General features: G+C 46.9%; 2 protein-coding genes across 4 annotated transcripts in view; one reads left to right on the plus strand and one right to left on the minus strand.

The window, feature by feature from the left end:
- ANAPC10 (anaphase promoting complex subunit 10) overlaps nucleotides 1-22,208 on the plus strand; it is a 497,529-nt gene that overhangs the window by 159,293 nt on the left and 316,028 nt on the right. The gene's annotated exons all lie outside the window — the stretch shown is intronic.
- ABCE1 (ATP binding cassette subfamily E member 1) overlaps nucleotides 1-22,208 on the minus strand; it is a 172,172-nt gene that overhangs the window by 61,537 nt on the left and 88,427 nt on the right. The window contains exons 12-14 of the mRNA XM_086962241.1: nucleotides 15,565-15,624; nucleotides 15,332-15,390; nucleotides 13,752-13,862 (exon numbers count right to left, since the gene is read on the minus strand). Of these exons, the coding sequence (XP_086818367.1) occupies nucleotides 13,752-13,862; nucleotides 15,332-15,390; nucleotides 15,565-15,624 (230 nt within the window). The remainder of the gene's footprint in view (nucleotides 1-13,751; nucleotides 13,863-15,331; nucleotides 15,391-15,564; nucleotides 15,625-22,208) is intronic.

The raw sequence follows: 22,208 nt of genomic DNA on the forward strand, positions 1-22,208 counted from the left end.
GAGGTTGGGGTGTACCATCTGCCCCCCGAACTTTGTGAGAAGGTCCGGCCTGCACGGCAGCCGTACGTGAGGAAGAAGAGACCGGTGAAGCAGGTCTGTGAACCACCACTGTCTGGGCCATTCCGAGGCAATAAGGATCATCCGTGCCCTGGACTGGGAAAGCTTGATGAGCACCGCCGGAATCGGTGGAAAAGCATACAGAAATCTGTTCGACCAGTTGATCCATAGCGCATTCCCCAGCATCCCTTGCTGGTAGTACCTGGATGCAAAGTCTCGGCATTTGCTGTTTTCGGTGGTGGCGAATAGATTCACGTCTGGAGTGCCCCACCTGGGGAAGACGTCTCCGAGTACTTCGGCGTTTATCACCCAATCGTGGTTTTCCTGAATCAGTCTGCTCAGTGCGTCCGCCTGAACATTCTGCACACCTGGTAGATGGGTAGCCGTTATCGTCAGTCCCCTGGCTAGAAGCCAGTGCAAGATCGCCTGCGCCTCCTGTGACAGAGTGCGCGATCTCGAGCCCCCCAGCTTGAGGTAATACATCGTGGTCTTATTGTCAGTCTGTACAAGCAGAGAGTTGATCTGAAAGGACGGACGAAAGGCCTTCAACACCAAGTGAACAGCTCAGAGTTCCAGTAAATTGATATGATAGGTGGACTCCGTCAGGGACCACGTTCCTTGTATCTGTAACTCTCCGGAATGCGCTCCCCAGCCGTGGAGAGAAGCATCCGTCACGATAGTCTGAGTCGGAATGTCCTTGTGGAAGGGAACCCCCTTGAGGAGATTCTCCGCTGAACATCACCATTTCAGAGATTGTAGAGCATGCAGAGACAGCCGTATCTTGTCGTCCCAGTTCCCTCGCCTCTGGTCCCACTGATCCTCCAGACACTCCTGCAGCGGTCTCATGTGCAGCTGTGCGTGTGGCGTGAGGAAGATACAAGAGGCCATCGACCCCAGTAGAGAAGACACTGTCCTCACTGTTGTAGATGGAGCGGTCATAAGAACCTGAGCCTTCCGAAGGAGTGATAAACGTCTGTCCTCTGAAGGAGACACGCTTGCTGACAGCGTATTGATGGAGGCTCCCAAGTACTGTAGGCATTGGACCGGAATCGGGACAGACTTGGACATGTTGATGTGCAACCCCAGCTTGTTCAAGAGAACGGACTTCTTCTGGAAGTGCGCTTGAGCTTCCGAGAAGGAGGATGCCTTGATCAACCAAACGTCCAGGTACGGGTAGACAAACACCTTGTTCTTTCTCAGGTGTGCCGCTACCACTGCCGTGCATTTGGAAAATGTCCTGGGCGCAGACTTTAGCCCGAACGGTAATACTGTGTATTGATAAGTGATTGGCGCCGACTTGGAATCGCAGGAACTTCCGGTGTTTCTGTGCAATGGGAACATGGAAGTATGCATCCTGTAGGTCTATCGCGCACAGCCAGTCTCCCCTCTGCAGTTGAGGGTAAATCTGGTGCAAAGACAGCATGCAAAATTTTTCCCTGCGAATCCATTTGTTTGCCTGTCGCAAGTCCAGAATGGGTCTGAACTTGTTCTTGTCTTTCTTTCGTACCAGAAAGAACCCCGAGTACAGACCTCTTCCCCTTTGAGACAGATGGACGTCTTCTATTGCCCTTTTTCTTAACAGGGTATCGGCCTCCGCTTGGAGCTCGCGCAGCTGAAACTGCGAGCAAACCGGTGGAATTGCTGGAGGCGGACTGATGAACCGAAGACTGAATCCATTGCAAACAATATTCAGCACCCACTTGTCCCGAGTAATTTTTCTCCACTCTGCCAGGTAGTATTGGACGCTTCCCCCCACCGGAGTGGGTAACGGATGACTGGGAAGTAACATCTCAGGGCCTAGACCCGGCCGGGCCTTTGGTCGCGGTGGCAGATTGTTGTCCACCCCGGCCCCTCTGACGTTTTTGGAAGGGCCTCCTCTGGAACTGCTGCTGCTGCTGTTGCTGTCCAGTTTGCTGGCCTCGCCCTCTTCCCTGCGCCCCGTACTGTCTCTAGAACAGGCGGTAGGTCTTTTTCTGGTCCTTGGGCTTCTCCAACCCGACAGCCATCAGGGTTTCAGCCTCAGCTTTCATCCGGGCCATATCATAGTCGGCGTGTTTACCAAAGAGGGCCTCGCCAGAAAATGGTAAGTTGGCCACCCTCTGTTGAGCTTCAACGACGTAAGCCTCAGCCAGGCATGATGTCTCTGGTTAACTCCATGACAGTACCCGTGGGCTGCCAGGAGTGAAGAATCCGCTGCTGCGCTGATCAGTTGGTTAGAGACCAGCAGCCCCTCATTCAAGATTTCCATGAAATCCTCCTTCTCCTTGGGAAGGAGGTCAGCGAACTGTTGGAGGGACTCCCAGAGCGCTCGATCGTACCTCCCCAACAACGCCGAAGCACTTGCGGCCTTCATAGAGGTGGCGGCCGTCCCGCAGACATTCCTGCCTGCAGAGTCCATCCAGCAGCTCTCCTTGTCTGGAGGCACTGTAGATGACGGGGTGGTGGCATGTTTTCGTGCCACCGTCACTATCACTGAATCCGGTGCAGGATCCACCCTCAGAAATGCCAGGTCTGAGTCAGGAGCTCTGTATTTCTTTTGTACCCAGAAGGTTGCTGATTTGGTAGTCGCCGGAGTGAGGAACAGTTCCATGGCGGGCTCCACCAATCGCGGCACTAACGGTAACAGAGGCCAAGACAATTGTCCTTTGTGAAGCATCTCAAAGATGACTGAGGTCGTAGGCGTGGGCACCGTCAGCGTAATGCCCAGCTTGTTCGCCCCTCAGCAGCACATCCTGAAAGGATATGATATCGTCCACAGGCGACACCCTTGTCCGTCCGGAGCGAGATCGAGACCTCCTAGGTTTTGGGCGTTCCGCAGGTCTTTGCGGCGGCCTGACCGGGATCCTCGGAAGAGGCAGCCCTGTAGGCGGAGCCGGGAAGTGCGGCAGCGAGACCGACTTCGGTGGTGCAGGTGAGGGCCCATGAGGCGGTGGAGGCGGAGTCTGAGGCAGCCCATGAGGTGGAGGAGGCGGAGGATGATAAGGAGGAGGTGGCGGCGGAATTCGAGGGGGCGGATCCTTCGGCAACTGAGGCGGTGGTGAAAGCGACCTCTGATTGGGTGGAGAGTATACCACAGAGTACACCGAGCCCGGAGACTTTACCTTCTTCCTCGCCTGACCTGACTGGGGAGACCGAGAGGCCGTGCCCCCTGTTGGTGAGCGACGTCGCCGTCGTGCCCCCGATGATCTGGAGGAGCTTCTAGCGCCAGAACGCCTCCTGGAGGACAATGCCTTCCTCTTAGGCTCCGAACGCCTCTTCAACGGAGTCTTGGCGTCAATGATCTATGTCTCGACGTCGAAGTCCTTCTCCTCGACGTCGCCGATCGCCGTCTAAGTTCTTCGCCTTTTTCTCGACGTCGATGATCTTTTCGACGTCTACTTTCTTGACGTCGAACGCCAAGCCGATGACGAAGGCGAACGGCGGTGTCGCCTCGACGGCAAGCGCCGGCGCCGTCTCTCTCGACGTCGATGGCTCGACGACGATGATGAGGACACTGTCCTAGACGTCGACGGAGGTTTCGACGTCAGAGACGTCGACGCTTCGACCTAGAGCCCTGGGGAGACGGGGACCAGACCGTATTCATCCCTCTCGACGCCGACGTTGAGGCTATCGACGTCGACGGAGACGGGTTGCGTTTTGTGGCCTTCTTTTCACTGGGGAGCCCCCCAGAGGCCTCAGCACGGGCAGATGAAGTAGTTCCAGCATGCCCAGACCCACCTTGCTGCTTCCTTTGCTCCAGTCCTTGGAGCCTGATCTTCTGCCTGTCCCTCAGGGTCCTGGAGGAGAAAGTTTGGCAGATCTCACACTCCTCAGGAACATGACTAGAAGGAAGACATAGGATATACACCCTGTGTGGATCCGATTTGGCCTTCTTCCTTGAGCACTCAGTGCATTTATCAAATAAGGCAGGCATATTTGATAAATGAGGGCTCAGAATTACTAGAAAAACCCCAGTAATAACAGAAGGCACAAAAACACGTCGAGTGAACACACTCACACTTGCAAAAAATTGAAATAAACTCTAAAAAGGGAGAGCTCAATGCCCCAGGGTCCTGCTAGCAGGAGCCGGAAAAAAGAACTGAAAGTGGAGGGGACCTGCTGTGCATTCTGGGATACTGAGAGTTCTAGAAAGTTTCCTTAAAGGCCCAGTATTCCTTTTTGAGCCACATAATGGCAGCCTATGGGGCTTGTCTGTCCACCCCTTCCTCTCTATCATTCCAGAGGCTTTCTTGATAAAAAGGGGAAGTTTTTTCTGCGTGAGAAACTTGGCAAGCTGTGCTGATGTTAAATTTGGTGGAATATCTAGTTGAAGTACTGGACAGTGTGGCCTTGGCTGCATTATGTGATGTGACAGCCACTAGGAAGGCAGTCTTTAGTGTGAGCATGTGCAGCATAGCTTTGTGAATAGGCTCAAATGGTGCCTTCATCAATTGAGCTAGCAGTACGTTTAGGTTCCATGCTGGTGCGGGCATTCTGTTTGGGTTGCGATTCTCTTTGCCCCTTCTAGGAATCTTTTTACTACTTGAGAGGTGAAGAAACTCATTCCCGTTTCTCCTCTTGTGTAAGCCACAATTGCCGCTAAGTGCACCCGTAGAGATGTGTAGCTTAGTTTACTTTGTAGTAGATGCGTTAAGTATTTTAGTACTGTTGATTCCTTTGTAATTTTTCTTTGAAGTTTCTCCCTAATGCACCATTCGGAGAATCTTTAACATTTTGCTAAGTAGCACTTTCTTGTGGTAGGTCTCCTTGCCTCCCTGAGCACCGCCATTGTGCTTGCTGGTAGTTTATAGTGTGCAAATTCTAGGTCGTCAGGAGCCATGCTGCTAGGCTGAGGCTCTCTGGCTCTGGGTGCAGCACCCTTCCGTTCTGCATTGTTAACAGGTCCCTTCTCTTTGGGAATCTGTGTGCTGGTACTTGCACCATTTCTACTATTTGCGAGAACCAGGACTGTATGGCCCACTAAGGTGCTATTAGTATTAGAGTCTTGTTGCTCATCCTGCTTTTGTGGAGTACCCTGTGTATCAGTGGTATCGGGGGGAAAAAGCGTATGCAAAGGTCTTTGACCAACTTATCCATAGAGCATGCCCTTGGGACCGATGGTCTGGTTGTCTGGATGCGAAGTGTTCGCATTTTGGTGTGTTGCAAATAGGTCTATTTGCGGAGTGCCCCATTTCCAAAATAGTTTCTCTATTTCCTGTTGGTTGACCTACCATTCGTGGGATGCTGACGTTTGCCTGCTAAGTCTGTCTGCTTCCACATAGTCCTTCCCTGGGAGATTTATTGCAAGCAGGTCTATTCTTAGTGGAATGGCCCATGTCCATATTTCCTGTGCTAGCCCGGATAGTGCCACAGATTTTCTTCCTCCTTGTTTGTTGATGTAGAACATGGTGGATGTGTTGTCTGTTTGGATTAACACCCTGTTTCCATATAGCTCCTTTTGAAAGGCTTTTAAGGCTAGGAACACTGTTTTTAGCTCTAGGTAGTTGATGTGTCCGACCCCATCCTGCTGAGACTATAACCCAGTCACCTTGAGTTTGTTCATGTGCGTGCCCCACCCCAGCTGGGAGGTGTCTGTTGTGATGGTCACTGTTGGAGTTGGCTATGTGAATGGTTTCCCCCTGTGATGTGTTTTTCTTGTTTCACCACCCTATTTCCTGATGCACTGCGTGAGTGATAACCACTAGATCTTCCAAACTCCCTGTTGCCTGCGACCATTGCAGCTGTATCCATTCCTGGAACGGTCCCATGTGTAGGCGAATATTTGGGAGCAGGTGTATGCATGACGCCATCATTCCCATTAGCTTCCTCACTGTCAGAGCTTGCCCTTTGCGGTAAAGATGAGTCTCCTTCAGTATTGCCAAAGTTCTTTGTGTTGAGGAACACCTTGCCCTGTATGGTGTTGATCTCTGCCCCTAAGAATATCTTCACCTATTCCGGTTCTATTGAAGACTTCCCCCAATGGATTGGAAAACCCAGTTGGATTACTGTTTGTATCACCTGCTGGATGTGTTGTTTGCACTGGCTGTAGGAGCTTGCTTTTACGAGCCAGTCGTCGAGGTAAGGGTATACATGTATTCCCTGCCTCCTCAGGTGTGCTGCTACCGCTGCTAGGCATTTTGAAAACGCCCTTGGATCTGATTTAAGTCCGAATGAGAGCGCTGTAAACTGGTAGTGAGTCTTGTTGATCACAAATCTTAGTAGGCGTTTTGTGTCCTTTGTGTAAGTACGCGTCCTTTAAGTTTATAGTTGCCATGTAATCCCCTTCCTGTACCTGGGGTATTACTTCTTGCAGAGATGTCATTTTAAATCTTTGTGTCCTTATGAACTTGTTTAAGAACCTTAGATCCAGAATAGGCCTTAGTGTTTCATCCACTTTTCGTATGAGGAAGTGGTTGGAATAAACCCCCTGGTTTCTTTCCTTGTACGGTACTCTCTTTATTCCTCCTTGTTGAGCCGTTCCTGTGCCTCTAGTAGCAAGAGTGAATGCTCTTTTGTCGAGTGTGCCTTGTTGTTTGGCCTCTTGTTTGGAGTTTTTTTTTTTTAGCTTTATACAGAAGTCATATTGTATGTTTAGTATCCAATTGTCTTCCACTCCTGGAGGAAGTTCCTTATTCTGCCTCCTATTGGTGTTATATGTTCGGGGAACTGTTTATTTTGTGAAATCTGCTTCTGGACTTTTCTTCTCTTTTGATGCTCCCCTAGAGGTGTTATCTGGTTGGGCGTTTGCCTTTCGGTGAAATCACTTGGAGGTGGGAAGTTTCCTTCCTCCCGGTGCCTGTCCTCGCCCGTTTGAGCGACCTCGAAAGGACTGGCTTCGTGGCTGGTACTGCCAGTTCTGCTTCTGCTGCTGCTGTCCATGGCCGTTTCCCTGATAACCTTGTTGGAAGGTTTGGTGCGAGGTACTCGGTTGGTTGCCTCCACTACCATTTGGCCTTCTTGAGGGTGTACTCCTTCTAAATCCCTATGAACAGCAGTGCTCCCAGGGATCTTTCAGTCTTTTTTGAGTTGGGTTAACTTTTCGTCAACTGGTGTCCCAAAAAGTTGCTCTCTGTTGAAGGGTGTGGTTCAGTATGTTGTTCTGTACCTCAGGCTTGAAGCCTGAAATCCTGTCATGCGTGCCTTCTCTCTGTCACCCCAATCATCATCTGCCTGTTGGATGTCTCTGCTGCGTCCAAGGCAGACTTTAAACATGTGTTCACCATGTTTTTCCCTTCTACCAGGTGGGTTGCCCTTTGCTGGTATTGATCAGGTAGGTGCTTCAGGAGTTGCCCCACTTCCTCCCAGTGCTAGTATGCGCGTCTGTTGATTAGGGAGTTTGAGGTGGCGGTGCGCCATTGAATTGCCGCACTCCGTTCTACAATCCTCAACATGAGGTCCATATTGCTTAGGAGGTGGTCCGGCATTTGTGGGCACATTGGCCCTGTTGCAGTAATTATTGAATCAGCTGACACTGATCCTTGAATGTACGCAGGGTCCTTTGAGAAGTGTTTTTCTGTTCTCGGGGTCACTGATTTACAAACAGCTGGCTCCCTGAAAGCCTCTCTGCCCTGGTCCAGCACACTAGGGAGCATGGGCAGGAATTGGCTCCTGTGTGTCGGTAAAATCTCCAGGAGAAAACAAGCTTGGGCTTCTCCTCCTCTAATTACACTCCATATGTCTCTGCAGCATTCTTGACCACCATATTATAGATCCCTATATCGTCTGGTGGTAAAGGCCTCGAAGGGCATGTGTCTACTCCTCCTTCCGGTATTTCGGCGCCGAGGTCATGCCACTACGTCTTGCGCCTCAGAGGAAGTCGAGCCCTGGTAGGTTTGCTGTTCCTCCTCACCTTCTCCCTTAAAGTAATACAGGGCCTCTTCCCCCTATTCTTAGACCGGTTCAGGCGTTTTCGGCGGTTCAGGGTCTTCGTTGCCCCTTTCGACCTCTGCCTTCGGCGGGATGGTGTACTGGCTCATCTTTTTGTCGAAGTCCTTTTTCAGCTGCAGGATGCTCGCCATTTCGTCCTTGAGCCTCTTCTCCAGCTTGTTTGGCGCCGAGAGTTTGGGCGCTTCGCTTTGAGGTAGACTTCGTTGTTGACCCTTCTTTTCTCGGCGTTGAGAAGTCCTTTTCGGGGCTTCCTTTGACGACCTAGATTTTTCATGTGTCTTTGTCGTCTGGGAGTCCTTTTCGAAGGATCCGCTGGGCTGTTTATCCATGGGTGCTGTTGCTTTCGTCGAGTGCTTCGACGGCAATGCTCCCTTTGAGGACTTTGTTTCACTCGGACGATTGTCGGTTGAGTGTCTGGGGTCGTCGACTCTTACCTCCTTTGACGTTTTCTTTTGTAGTTAGACAGTGCAGTCCTCCGGTCCTTTGGCGATGTTGCCCGCCTCTCCACTGGAGAGGCCCAGTTCTCGGAGCGATGGAGGTACCCCCTGCCCCTGCATGGTGTAGTTCGCCCTTCTCTGCCTATCTCTTACTCTGAAGGTCTTGGATGTGAACACAGGGCACGCGTTGCTGTCCTTGCTGTTGTGGTCGAGCGGCAGGCAGAGGTTGCAGACTGGATGCTGGTCCTTCTGGGCGTAAACTTGAAAGGCGTTTTGTCCATTCCTGTGCTCAGGGAGCCCCCTGTGTGCGAATTCTCGGGTGAATGTCGAGATCTCGTAAGAAATTCTTCTCCTTCGTAGTCCCAGTTACCTGACCTGTAGTCGGGTGTGATGAAAAACTGGTTATGTCGATTTTCCAAATTTCCGTTGATTCTTTCTCCAAAACTCTGGAACTCTTCGGTAACGATCCAGACCCAACGGCGAAAAAAATAATCTGAAGATAGCGATCTAAGGAGGGAGCTTCCAGAGGAAGCACGTCAACGTCACGAAGGACACCAAATGGTGGTATATCGACACCCACCTGGGCCACGAAAAAAAATAATAAAAAAAATAAAAAGAGAAAAAAAACCTACAATTCCGGACCCAACCACTAGATGGTGGAATAATGAACAGCATAGTGAATCCATAAAGATTCACTCTGTGAAACTTCTCCTTCTCTTCCAGGGGATACTCATCAATAGTCATAAGCACTGAATAGAGTAGCAAGCCCATCCCCATACCCTGAGGACGAATACCAGCATATCATAACTTGCTAACAAAACACATATTACCCAAACAAGTTTCTCAAGGATGCTTGCCAAACCTAGCATCAGCTTGAGTGTCAGAAGCAAGGCAATAATGACGTGCAAAAGTGTGCACCGAACGCAGTGTGGCCGCTTTACATATTTCCTGAATAGGTACATTACTAAGCATCGCTATCAAAGCAGCTTTTCCTGTTGTATAATGAGTTCTCAGCTTGCCCGGGAGCTGTTTGTGTGCCAGGTGATAGGATAACATGATACATGACACTATGCATCTAGCAATGGACATTTTAGAGGCAGGAACACCAGTGTTCAATACACCATAATTAACAAACAGCGTGCCCGCCTTTCGTACACTTTGTTTTATCTAGATAAAATGTTAACACTTTTCAGATCTAGAGAGTGCAAAGCTTTTTCAGCAGGAGTGACAGGGTTTGCAAAGAAAATAGGAAGAGTTGACTGGTTGACTTGAAACTCCGAGACCATCTTAGGAAGGAACCTCTGGTGAGTTCTAAGCACCACTCTGTTCACATGAAAAACGAGATAAGGCTCTGAAGAGCACAAGGCTTGTATCTCGCTCACCCTGCGAGCAGATGTGATTGCCACGGGAAATGCAGTCTTCCACAAAAGAAGTTGCAGGGAGGCTTTGTGTATAGGTTCGAATGGGGGACCCATTAACTTACCGGGGACCACATTAAGCTACCAGGAACAAGATGGAGAACTAACTGGTAGGTAGACTTTTTAGACCCTCCAGGAAGTCCTTAACCACTGGCATCTGAAAGTAAGAAGCCTGAGTGGCAAATTTTCTATATGCGGTTAAGGGACGCATCCGTCACCAGAGTCTGCTTTGACAGTTCCTCCTGAAAGGGGACTCCAAACAGAAGATCAGTCCTTCACATCCTTCATCTGATGGAGAGCCAGACAGAGGCAGGGCTATACTGTCCTCCCATTTTAGACCATTGATCCTCTAGAGTCTGCTGTAGAGGTCTCATGTGAAGTTTGGCGATTGAGACTAGAAAAAAGCACGAGGTCATCGAACCCAGTAGAGATGAAACCTGCCTGGACGTGGGATGAGGTATCTTCAGGAGGGTCTGACATGTGGAGAAGGGATGATAGTCTCTCCTCCGAAGGATACGCTCTTGCGTTTACTGTATCCAAAGTTGCACCCAGGGAATGTATCCTCTGAGTTGGGTTAAGGATGGATTTTTTTTAATTGACACGCAGACCTAACTGATGCAGAAAATTAATGCATCAAGAAAGGTGTTTATGCGGAAGAGTTGGAGACGCACTCTAAAGAATACAATCTTCTAGGTAAGGGTAGACAAAGATTAATTTCCTCCTTAAGAACGCAGCTACTACTGCCATGTACTTCGACAATGTGCACGGGCAGACTTCAGCCGGAAAGGCAGGACCGTGAACTGGAAGTGGTCTGATTGAATCTGGAACCTTAGAAACTTCCGACGCCTTCGAGAGACTGGGATGCGGAAATGGGCATCTTCAAGATCTATAGAGCACATTCAATCCCCTTGATGCAAGAGCGGGATTTTTTGCTGTAACGCCAGCATTCTGAACTCTCTCAGGACGAACTTGTTGAGAAGCCTTAGATCTAATATAGGCCTGATCTCCTTGTTTGGACCTTTCTTTGGGAGCAAGAAGTATCGGGACTAGATTCCCTGTCTACGTTGATGCTCAATGACATCCTTTAGGAGTAGAGAGGAAACCTCTTCTCTCAGAAGATTTATGCGATGAATGACAGTTTTTTTCGAGGAGGAATAGAAGGTGGAGGGGACTTGAACCTGATGGAGTACCCATTCCTCACAACATTGAGCACCTACTTGTATAGTGTGATTTTGGTCCACTCTTCCAAATAAAGACTGATACTTCCCCCCCCACCGGAGTGGGTAACGGAGATAGGGGAAGTAAGCACTAACTGCTTCTGTTGTTGCTTGGCAGCAGGTGTGGATTGTCTGGAGATTCCTCCTCGTCCTCTACTAGGACAACGCTGGTTTGCCTGGGATCTTCCCTGATTTTGTTGAGAATACCAATGAGGGGTTTGAACCCTCTGGTGGTATTGTCGTCGGTCATAGGGATTATAGCGTGTCTGAAGTCTTTCCTTTTTTTCAGACCAACCGCCTTCACAGTGTCTAGTTCGGTCTTCATTCTAGACATTTCGTCGTCAGCGTGAGCGCTGAAGAGCGATGTCCCACTGAAAGGGAGATTTAAGATCTGATGTTGAGCCTCTGGCTTCAAACCGGTCAGTCTCAGCCAGGAAGAGCGGCGGGCACAGATCACATGTGAATATCCGTGGGCAGCGAGATCAGAGGCATCCGCTGCATCACTTTTTGACCTGACTGGCCACCAGACACCCCCCCTTCCTGAAGGATCTACTGAAGTCCTGTCGGTCTTCCTTCGAGAGCTTCTCTGTGAAGCGTGACAGAACGGTCGTAACGGCCCAGTAAAGCAGAGGCGCTGGCCACTTTCATATACGGTGCTGATGCATTACACATCCTCTTGCTGATGGAGCCCATGGCCTTGCTATCTTTATCTGGAGGTACCGCAGATGGTGCTGCCCCTGTCTGGTTCTTCCGTGCTGCTGATACAATGACTGAGTCAGGAGGAGTACATGAAAAGCACCTCCTCACCTAAACAGAGTTTGGTCCAGACCCACAAGAGAACACAGGCTCCCAACTCAGGGGGTCAGCAACATGTCAGGCTAGTGCAGATTGGTCAGTTGGACATGAGGGAGTTGGACATTTTTAAAGAGGGCATCTTAAAGATGCTTTAAGAGTGCATTTTGTAATAAATCCAGCAGTGGCATCAGTGTTGGTTTAATATGCAGAAAAGTGTGATACAAAATGTCCTAGCATTCAGTAAAGCCATCATGGAGCTATGGAGTTCGTAATGACAACTCCCAAACCATATACTCAATATGGCTTTAATGCACTTACAATGTTTAAGGATGGACATAGAAACTGCAGAGGCATATTGATCATGCAGCCATGTCCTCACCTATGGTATAGTGCTCCCTGCCTTAGGGGTGTGAGGCCTGCTACAGGGGTGACTTACCTATGCCACAGGCAGCGTTTGTAGGCAAGGCACACTGGTGTGGGCCATGTCGTCTCAAGTTTTACCTGCACCAAAACAGTCTGCAATGACAGTGTGTATGTGTTAGGGGAGGGGTCTCAGAGGTTGGCACAATGCATGCTGCAGCCGTTAGAGACCCTTTCGGATCACAAGGGTGTGGTACTTTTTTACAATGGACTTATATGTGGGCCAGAGATGTGTCAATTTTGGAAACACAGGTACAGTTTTGGGAAATAGCACAGTTACTGGGAACATGATTAGCAGAGACCAAATGCACATTCAGTCATAGTGCATCAGATTTCGGGCAAAAAGTGGGGGGTAACCATGCAATTTGCTGTGCCAGTCCTGACAGCTGTTGAGAACATATATGCTGCCACATTTCTGTTTAGTGCATGGCAATCATGATGCCCTCCTGTTTAAAGAAAGTCTCCTTTTACTTGGCAAAGGTTCTGCACATTTTGGTAAATACATCTTGGAGGAAAACTTTCCTGTAGTAGGATGAATAAACATTAGTTTTGTCTCTTGTCTAACTCCTTCTATACCTTTTCCAGGATTGACCTTTCAAAATGTAAGAGACTGCTGAGGCACCAATGGCTGTCTTGGTGCAGACGATGCGTTAGGCTTGGAAGAGGGTTGATATATTTCAAAGCCAGGTCTTTACGAACTTAAAGGCTGTTAAGGGGAGTAGAGTGCTTGACTCCAGAGATCTGTGCTCTGCCACAGTGTGCGGCCTCTTAGGAGGCTTATGGGGAGTTTTGCCATGGAAGTTTTTTTCTGTGCTTAAGTGGATGGAGTCTCTTCCTTCTCTGGTGAGGTGGGATGCCAGGTGAATCGATATCCTCTTCCTCTCTAAACGCCCCAAAAATGTCTGGGGTGTCTTCCGTAGACTATTGCTGTAGTTTGATGTGGGCCCAGGGCCCGTTTCTTCAATATGGTCTTTTTTACAACGGAAGGCAAGACAAGTTTCCATTGTTGTAGACTGCAGAGATGCAAGTTTGAAGACTATGGGTTGATCAGTCCAAGCAAACTTAGTGTGGCTTCGAGGGCATTTCAAGAAAGGTATCAATTCTATCACCTTCATATTCTCTGGAGCAGGAGCACGGTCAACCAGAAGTGTGCAGGAGCGAAGACATTCGTGGATTGGGTCTCCCTCAAATGTCTCCCACATGTGCTAAAGTCGAAAAGAAAAGTAATTGTAGCTGGAGAGCAGTCCTTCCCAACGAAGATGAAACCACATGGGGCCCAAAAAAAAGAACATTGAACACGTCGGTTCATAGAGCCCTGTCAATATACATCCAACCCAGACTGTGGAGAAATACAATCCAACAATGGAATTGGTGCTCATGCACATTACGAACTGAGCGAGGCGTCACATCATTCTGTGACTTGAAACACTTCTTTGAACTACAACAACTTGCAACATACGAGTCCAGCACTAGATGACCAGAGTATGCAGATCATATGAAATTATACAATTAAAATAATCTTGGGAAAGCAGATTTATTACCTCTTGGTCAATAATGTTCTCTATCTGCATAGGCTTCATGACATCAGTTACAAACTGTGGATGAGTATATGCATCTCGGATCTTCTCATGTAGTAGCTGACGTACACTTCCCTGTTAAAAGTAGAACACTGATGTAGGTACTTAAAAAATCAAGCAATAGGTGCACAAAAGGACACAGTCACACCACCAATGGAAACATTTTAATAGCACTTTTCTGTACCCTCAGAAACATGAGAAATAGACACCGAAGGAGTTAAAACTACTCTGATGTTAACAATTGCAAAAATGCTACTTCAGTATCAGAGGTATCTTTTAGGTCTAATTATTAGGTTTAAATTCCTTGCAACTTAAAGTTATCTACTTGCATTACCAGTCCCACATCATTCATATCTTCACTGAACTGATAGACATTAGACAGGGTTTATTTCAAAAATAGTACATTTTTCAAAACAATTTTCTAAATTGCCATTCAGACAATTTCAATATCATTTATGTTAATACACAACTTTTTTGAGAGATCCTACTTGTTCTTCAAAAAGCAGGAAACCGTAATCGAGAAAATTCCTGAAGTAGTATTTTACCTGGTTTCAAATGGAGGGTCTACCAGTGCTAACTTAATTATCTACAACAGAAATGGGCATCTCACGGATGGATCTGCTTTTTAAGACCTCTAACAACATTTAAGGTGAAAATGAGATACAAAACGGATATTCCTTATAAACCGTAAGCTGCTAGGTAAACTTTCAAGCAGGAAAACCATAAGCAGACTGCTTGTTTGAGGTATGGGACAGAGTAAAGTTATTCCATCAATACTAGCCAGTAAAAACCACTGGTACCTAATGGGATCAATGGAAGCATCCATTACGTTCCGATTCAAACAAGTTTCGTGAACCACCAAGGGTGGCATCTAAGAAAATAAATCCAGTTCAGTCACCTTAAAAACAGGAACATGGATTTACGTACCAAGGATTGCAAGGCGAACAACAAGGCATAACCAAGCATAGGCTCAGTGACAGTTACGCTGCTAGAGAAAGCATTGCAGAAATGAGTGCCTTTGAGTGAAATCTAGATGGCTATTTTTGTTGAGCCGATAGGAATTAATTTATTTCAGCACTATGCAGTGTATAATGCGGTCCTTGTTCCATAGCATGAAGGTGTTGATCGTATTTCCTAGCGTAGTCAAAATCGCCAGTGTATGCAAGAAAATGTAGGCCAGCCCATCTATGAAGCAGATCACAATGAAATTCAGATCAAAATAGATTGGGCTGTGCCCACATTAGTTGGCCAAGGCACAGCAATTGTGAGAGGTGAGCCTCTTTCAAGGAGAGAACATTTAAAATGTGGATCTAGAGAAGAATTCCTACTGAAGTAAAGAATATCCTCAAGAAGAAACAGATGATACAAATAGGACCAATTATCAAGTTTAAGAGAGCACACTGCCTAAAGGAGATCATGGAAAATGTGTCATCGTAGATAAAGTCCGACTCAATAAACTACATACAACACAATCATGTTTTTGGAAGTTTGAACTCACAGTATCTGCTTTAAGTACACAGTAATGTAAATATATAAAAACCTACTGTAGACTTGGGACTGATCTTCTGTGGTTTGTAGCTAACATTAAGAACTGGCACGTCACCTATTAAACAAAACATTGAGATCAAAGATGATAAAGACGCTGGGTAATAACATACCAGGTAAAACGAGAATACTTAAAATGGTGCAACGCAAAAGCATTACAAGTATAGCAGACTCCTACAGATAAGTGGTTAAAGAGGTGTTAGACAAATCCTGAATTAAGTCCAATCATTACCTCCTTCATCGGGTTTCAGTCTCCCAGCAAGCATTCGGATGAATGTGGTCTTGCCAGTACCTAAAGAAACAACATCTTATAGTTAATAACTGCAGCAAAAGGAGACTGTTTTTCATATGACAAAAGTTACATGTGCGTTTATTAATTAAGAGGATCTTTTCCAGATTTAGATTTTGAAGGTTAGCGTCAAACATACTTAGGTGAATGGGCTGAACACACGCAAAGAGAATGGAAAAATTACTAGGGACAAAGGATTATGCATGTCTACTGTACAATAAAAGGTGACCCATATCAGAAAAAAGAACAAAAAAAAAAAACAGAGGTGTCTATGAGCACAGCCAGGATATTGTAGAAGTCTGGATTAAAGAGAAAAGGGCATAACAGAACACATGGGGAATGAGAGGTCCAGTCCAGAACCCGGTTAGGTTATCCGTAACATGAGACATGCATTGAACAGTACTTGAGGAATGCAGACATCCTGGATTCCCAAGGTTTGAAGTCCATGGACAGAATTAACATTTTAAAATACACATTATGTTTTGGCAAAGGGCAGATGATTTGAGCATGTGTAGCACAGCCTCATCAGCCCACTGCAGAAGACAATCTGAACAGCAAAAAGCTTATGATCCGACCCCTCTGTGAGTGGGTGCCCTCTTTCTGCATGGTTGCTGAACTGCTGATGTACTTTGTGTGCCCTGGGCTCCTGTCAATCAGGTACCCAGGGCCTATGTTCTTTCCCCAAAACTGCATTGAAGACCAAACCTAATTGGCATCTCTGGCCACAGGTCAGCCCCTGATAAATGGTACCACAAGTACCCAGGTCACTGTGACCAGGGAAGGCCTCTAAGGGCTACAGCACTTATTGTGCCACCCTTAGAGGGGTCCTGTACCTTTACACTCACACAGTGCCTTTGAAGGCTGCGTGTTTTGGTGCAGAACAAAGTGAAGAGTCCGCATGGCACATCCCGCTGTGCCGTGCTTACAACCCACTGCGCCGGCATAAATCAGTCACCCCTCTAGCTGAGTGCCCTATACTAGTGGTGAAGGAACAGGGCATGAGCCCTGTACCCCTACAGTGTCTAAGTCCATTCTTAGACATTGTGAGTGCAGTGCTGGCATTAAGCGTATATTGTGCGGGGAGGTTGTCATTACGACCTCCAAAGCACCATAATGCTTTACTGAAAACTGAAGTTTGGGATCAAACTTCTCAGCACACTAAACCCACACTGATGTCAGTGTGGGATATAATGACAAATGCACACAGAGGGCACCTTAGAGATGCCCCCTGAAAAAGGACCTAACCAGGCTGAGTGGTGGCTCCTCAGCTGCCACCATCAGACATGTTTCTGGATCCCTGGGTTGAGGGGCCTAAAACAATGCACATCCTGGGACGAGGTGCCAAGCTTCATCCCTCAGGATGGGCAGGGCCCACGAAGGGGAAGCTTCAAAGGCTTGCCGCCTTTGTGAAGTACAACTCAGTCCCCGCCAATCTTGCAGATGGGAGGGACCCAGCCAACCAGAGTGAGGCATAATAAGGGGTGTACCCACCACAAGTAAGGGACCCATTGATCCCAACCTTTTGCTTCCCTGTAACACCCCTAAATCTAGTATTTAGAGGCACCCCTGAACCTTTCCTTCTTAGACAAGCAAAGATCAAGAACAAAAGAAGAAGGATCAAACAGCAGTGCCGAAGAGGACGCCCACTGACTTGGCGCCAGCCCTACCGGCCAGTCCCCACTTCGAACCTGCAGAAGCGAAACTATGGTATATCCTGAAGCCAGCTACCTCAAGAACCCCGAGGACCTGCCCTGCCTACCAAAGAAAAGACTGACGCCCGTGAACACCGGATTTGTTCACCAGCAGACTCCAGCTCTGGCAAAATTCCCCATTGGATAATATTGGGCCTCAGCACTCTGCACCCGGCCGCCTTAGTGCCGTTGATGGTCTAACACGAGTGCATCCTGGACCCTGGGTGAATCCTAGTTCTAACCCTGAAACTCCTCCCCAAAGACAAAGTACTTATCTGGTAACCATTAACTTCATTTCTCTCCATAGGAACCTAATGACTGTTTTTCTATGAAAGTGTGGAGTTGATTTGTATGGAAACCTGTAACTTACAATTGTGCAAAACTGGTTTTACTTCGCTTTTCTCTAGGGACTGTCCCAGTGTGATATCCAGGAATATCACACTGAGTAGAAAAAGTAATCTAGAAAGTGATCTAAAAAGTAACTAAAACGTAATCTGTACAGTAATTTCAGTACCATGTCCTACTACAGGTAACAAAACTGCATTTGAACTTGCATTACTTGTAAACACTGCATAATGTATTGCAAATCATTTAACTTAACCTGTGCAAGGCTTTGCTTGGTTTTAGAAATAAAATAACTAAACAATATGGTTTTTACAAACAAAATTGGTTTGAGTTCAGTTTTTGCGTGTGTGACATCATTTGCTGATTGAATGTGTACAAGAAATGCTTAACGCTACCCTCTGAAACAACCTTACTGCTCGCAGACACTACCACAAATAAGTAGGGACTATCTACTTTCACCTCTGCCTACCTTTGGGGTGCCACTGGACTCTGTGTACACTATACCTCAATTTGGTATGGTATATACAGAGCCAGCTTCCTACACCCTCCACAAAACCTGAGGTATTGATGGCTGGCATTTTTGTTTTCAGACTTCCACAAAAACGTAGGTTTATGTGCTCACTAAAATGCCCCCAACCCCCTTTCTGTTTTAATGACTGCTGCTTAGAAATGTGACCCCTTGCACTGCAACCGTTTGAATCCATAATACATGCTACCCATGACCAGGTCAAACACATTCATTAAAGGTTTCTTGGCACTAGTAGTCATCAAGTAGAACTATACCAAAGTTAGTCACAGAAAATATCCTACTAGTAGCCACGTTTTCAACGCTTTTCCTAAACAGCCTAAATTCCATGTCATGGCGCATATGCTCCAGGAGTGACTTGCACAGTAATTGTGCCTGCACTGAATAGTTGCAACCACCCATACTTTTTTTATTTTAAAGTATTTATGGTCAAATAGGAATAAGAGGACCTTAAGTAGTATAGGGGAGTATACTGCTTGATCCTCAGCCAGAAAGCGAGGAACCAGTCCCTTAAGGGCCTTCAAGGTGAAGCATCAGGTTTTAACCCCTTCGCCGCGGTGCAATTCCTGACACGGAGTGGGGGGCTAGGGGGTGAGCGCGGCGCTTCAGTGCTCATGATGGCTCCTTGCCGTCATGAGTCACGGGCAGCTTGTGCTCATGATGGTGCCGTGTGGGCGGAGCGGTAGCAGCATGACGGAACCACGCCGTCATTAGCACACACCGCCTGTGACTCATGACGGTGTGGTTCCGTCATAAGCACTCAAGGGGTTAAAGTAGATTCTGTAGGAAGCTGGCTCTGTATATACTATACCAAAGTGAGATATAGTGTGCACAGAATCGAGTGGAACCCCAAAGGTAGGCAGAGGCAAAGTTAGAAAGAACCTTACTCTCTAATTGTGGTAGTGTGGTCGTGCAGTCAGGCAGTATCCGAGGACAGTGTTAAGGATTCAATGTACACACTCAAGTCAGCAAATGAATTCACACACTCAAAGACTGAACTTCAGACCAATTGCTTTTGTATAAAAATATTCGTTCAGTTTTTTTATTTTCTAGAACCAAGCAATCCTGGCACAGTTAAGCAATAAATACCTTACAGTAGTAATGCAGTTTGTAAACAGTTTGGATTGTAATAGTAAATATACTTTGATATGACATAGTATTGTTTCAGAGAAATGCAATTATTTGTAAACACAGTACATAGACTTGAATAGGATTTTCACTAAAATACCAGGAAAGTCACTTTTTGGATTACTTTTCTTAGAGTAGTATGCCCGGGTACTAGTCTGGGATATTTCCTGCAAACAGGTAAGTTAAATCGTTTTTGTTAGTGTAATTTTAAAGAATTTCTTTCGGTTTTCAAACTCCACACTTTGAAACTTTTCACAGAAAAACAGTCAATGTTATCCTATGATGGAAAATATTGTTATTAGTTTTGAGGTAAGTATTTGGTAGTGGAAGTTTAGGTTCTGGGGGTAGACTCAGGGGTCCTCTAGGGTCAGTGATGCACTCTCGTTACACCCTCAGTGGCACTAGGGCGGCTGGGTGCAGAGTGTTGAGGTCCAATGTTATCCAATGGGGGATAGGGGGCCTCCGGTTGGTGGCGGCTGACGAGCAGGCAACTTGGCTGTGGGAACAAAGCTCCTGGACTTTAGCTCAGGGCAAATGGGGAAAACAAGCCAGCACAAAAGGTGCACCCTCGGCGGCGCTGGGGAGGCCAGGTACAGATGGCTGTTTTGGCGTTGGGGCCCTTTTGTTTTTAATGGGGATATTAGTGTTGGTTTTTAGCAGCAGGCTTGGTCCAGGAAGACTTCCGGGAAGAACCAACAGCTAGGCAGGTAAGTTGGAGGGCTCTGGGACGTAGTTGCACCTCTGGTTCTTTTCTCCAGGGCCAAGGCCGGCAGGATTCAGGGGTGTCTTGATGCACCATATACTCTTAATGGCAGCACTGCACTTACAATGTCTAAAAATGGACTTAAACACTGTAGGGGTACAGGGCTCATGCACCTGTACCCTCACCACTGGCATAGGGCACCCAACTAAAGGGTCTATGCCATCGCAGTAATTTGTAGGAATGGCACACAGGGATGTGTGCCATATCGACTTCACTTTGTTCTGCACCAAAACACGCAGCCTGCAAAGGCAGTGTGTGTGTGTAAAGGTACAGGTCCTCTAAGGGTGGAACAATAAGTGCTGCAGCCCTTAGAGGTCTTCCCTGGTCACAGTGCCCTGGGTACCTGTGGTACCATTTACCAGGGCTGACCAGTGGCCAGAGATTAGAGATGCCAATTGGGTTAGTTTTGGGAAAAGAACAGAGGCCCTGGGAACCTGATTGGCAGGCACCCAGGGCACATCAGGTGAAAGTGCATCAGTAGTCTGGCAAAAAGTGGGAGGGATACTGCAACAGAAACCCACTTTCCTACAGATTCTATGTTTCATAGACAGCCAATTAAGTTGTTTCAAGAGTGGTGTCACAAGAGCTTGCATACTAAAGGAGCAGACTCATTTCGTACTACTTGTAGCCTGTGAACCTAATTATTTTAGGGAGGCCCAAATAAATGTTAGGAGCAAAATTAAGCCTTGATGAAATAAAGGCTATAATTACTATTACCAGGGCTTCCATAGGGATAAAGGGAACAAGCATTCTAAATCGTTTTCAGCAAATATATACATTTAGAAATCACGGTCGTCCTCTTCGGTTTCACGAAAAGGTTTACTTTCCACAATGGCCCCAAGACTATTAGCTTATGTCCTAGGCACTCTGGAGGCCAATACAATTTGTTCACGAGAATTACTCTGTTTTTTAATATTACAATCTCTGTTTTATCTTAATTTAATTTTAGATGGAAATCATCTGCAGCCTCTTGTAGACAGGAATGGCGAAAGTAAGTAGAATTGTCTGAGCTTAATCTTCCAAGAAAGATTTAAACCAGTTCAAAGGGGTTCCTTGATGGCGTGCGCGCCCTCAACACAGTAGACCAAAATAGTATGGCAGACTGTGTCGAAAGCAGCAGACAGATCCAATAGTACTAATGCAGAGACAATCCTCTCATCATCACATCAGAACATTCATTACTGAAGGTTTCAGAGATTCCATACTGTGTGCTGGGCAAAAGCCCGCATGTAAAGGAAAAAGATATTTGGGACTTCTGATGGTTGCAGATTTCCTGAGCCACATGGGCTCCTAAAAATGTTGGAATGGAGGAGACTAGGCAAATCTGTGCAGAACAGGTATTCAGTAGGGACAGAAACATTGCTGGTGAATATTTTTCCTCAGGGCTTGGGCCAAGCCTACATTTCTGAAGCCTGTTGCTGTGACCAGATTTGTAAAAGAGAACCAGTTTTGTCCCACGAGAAGAGCAGACTAATGGCACCACCTGCATGATCGGCACAGGTCAGCTGTTTTGGTAATGTGAGCGAAGGACAACTCAGGGCACCAAAATAGCCTTAGAGCCACAATTTTTCTGCATTCTAGGATGCCTGAAAATAAAGCAATAAAAATCCCAAATATTGGCTAATCTGTGGAGTTGCAAAGACACTTTCCTTAATCATCACTGGTCAGCAAGCACTTAACTCAACACTTCTTATGCCGCTATTTGCCCATCTCCTCCACTTCAGTACAAGGCAGAGTTCTTTTTCTCACACAACTCTCATTGATGTTGTTTTCAGATGCTCGGTGTTGATCATCCAGATTCCAAAAACATTTTGAACCTTAGTTTTAGTACTACGGGCTATGGACATACCCCCATCTTAAAATCACACTGGACCCCCCCCTCCAAAAGCCAGTTAGGAGCTGAAATAGGCAAAGCCTTAGATTCAGTATCCTGGGTGCAATCCTGTAGGTGATCCCGCCATCAGAAAATCTGGATTCAAAAGGATGTACTAACAATTCTGAAGTCAGAGACTCACTCCGCAACTAAAGGGAAAAGCAACCCTTGTATAATACCACAAATGTTGCATTAGCAACAAGGGTTCAAAAAAGAAAAAGAAATGGAGGAAAAACAACAAAGGGACTGGCTACACAATTA

The sequence above is a fragment of the Lissotriton vulgaris genome, chromosome 3_1, assembly GCF_964263255.1.
Source record: "Lissotriton vulgaris chromosome 3_1, aLisVul1.2, whole genome shotgun sequence".
NCBI lineage: Eukaryota > Metazoa > Chordata > Amphibia > Caudata > Salamandridae > Lissotriton > Lissotriton vulgaris.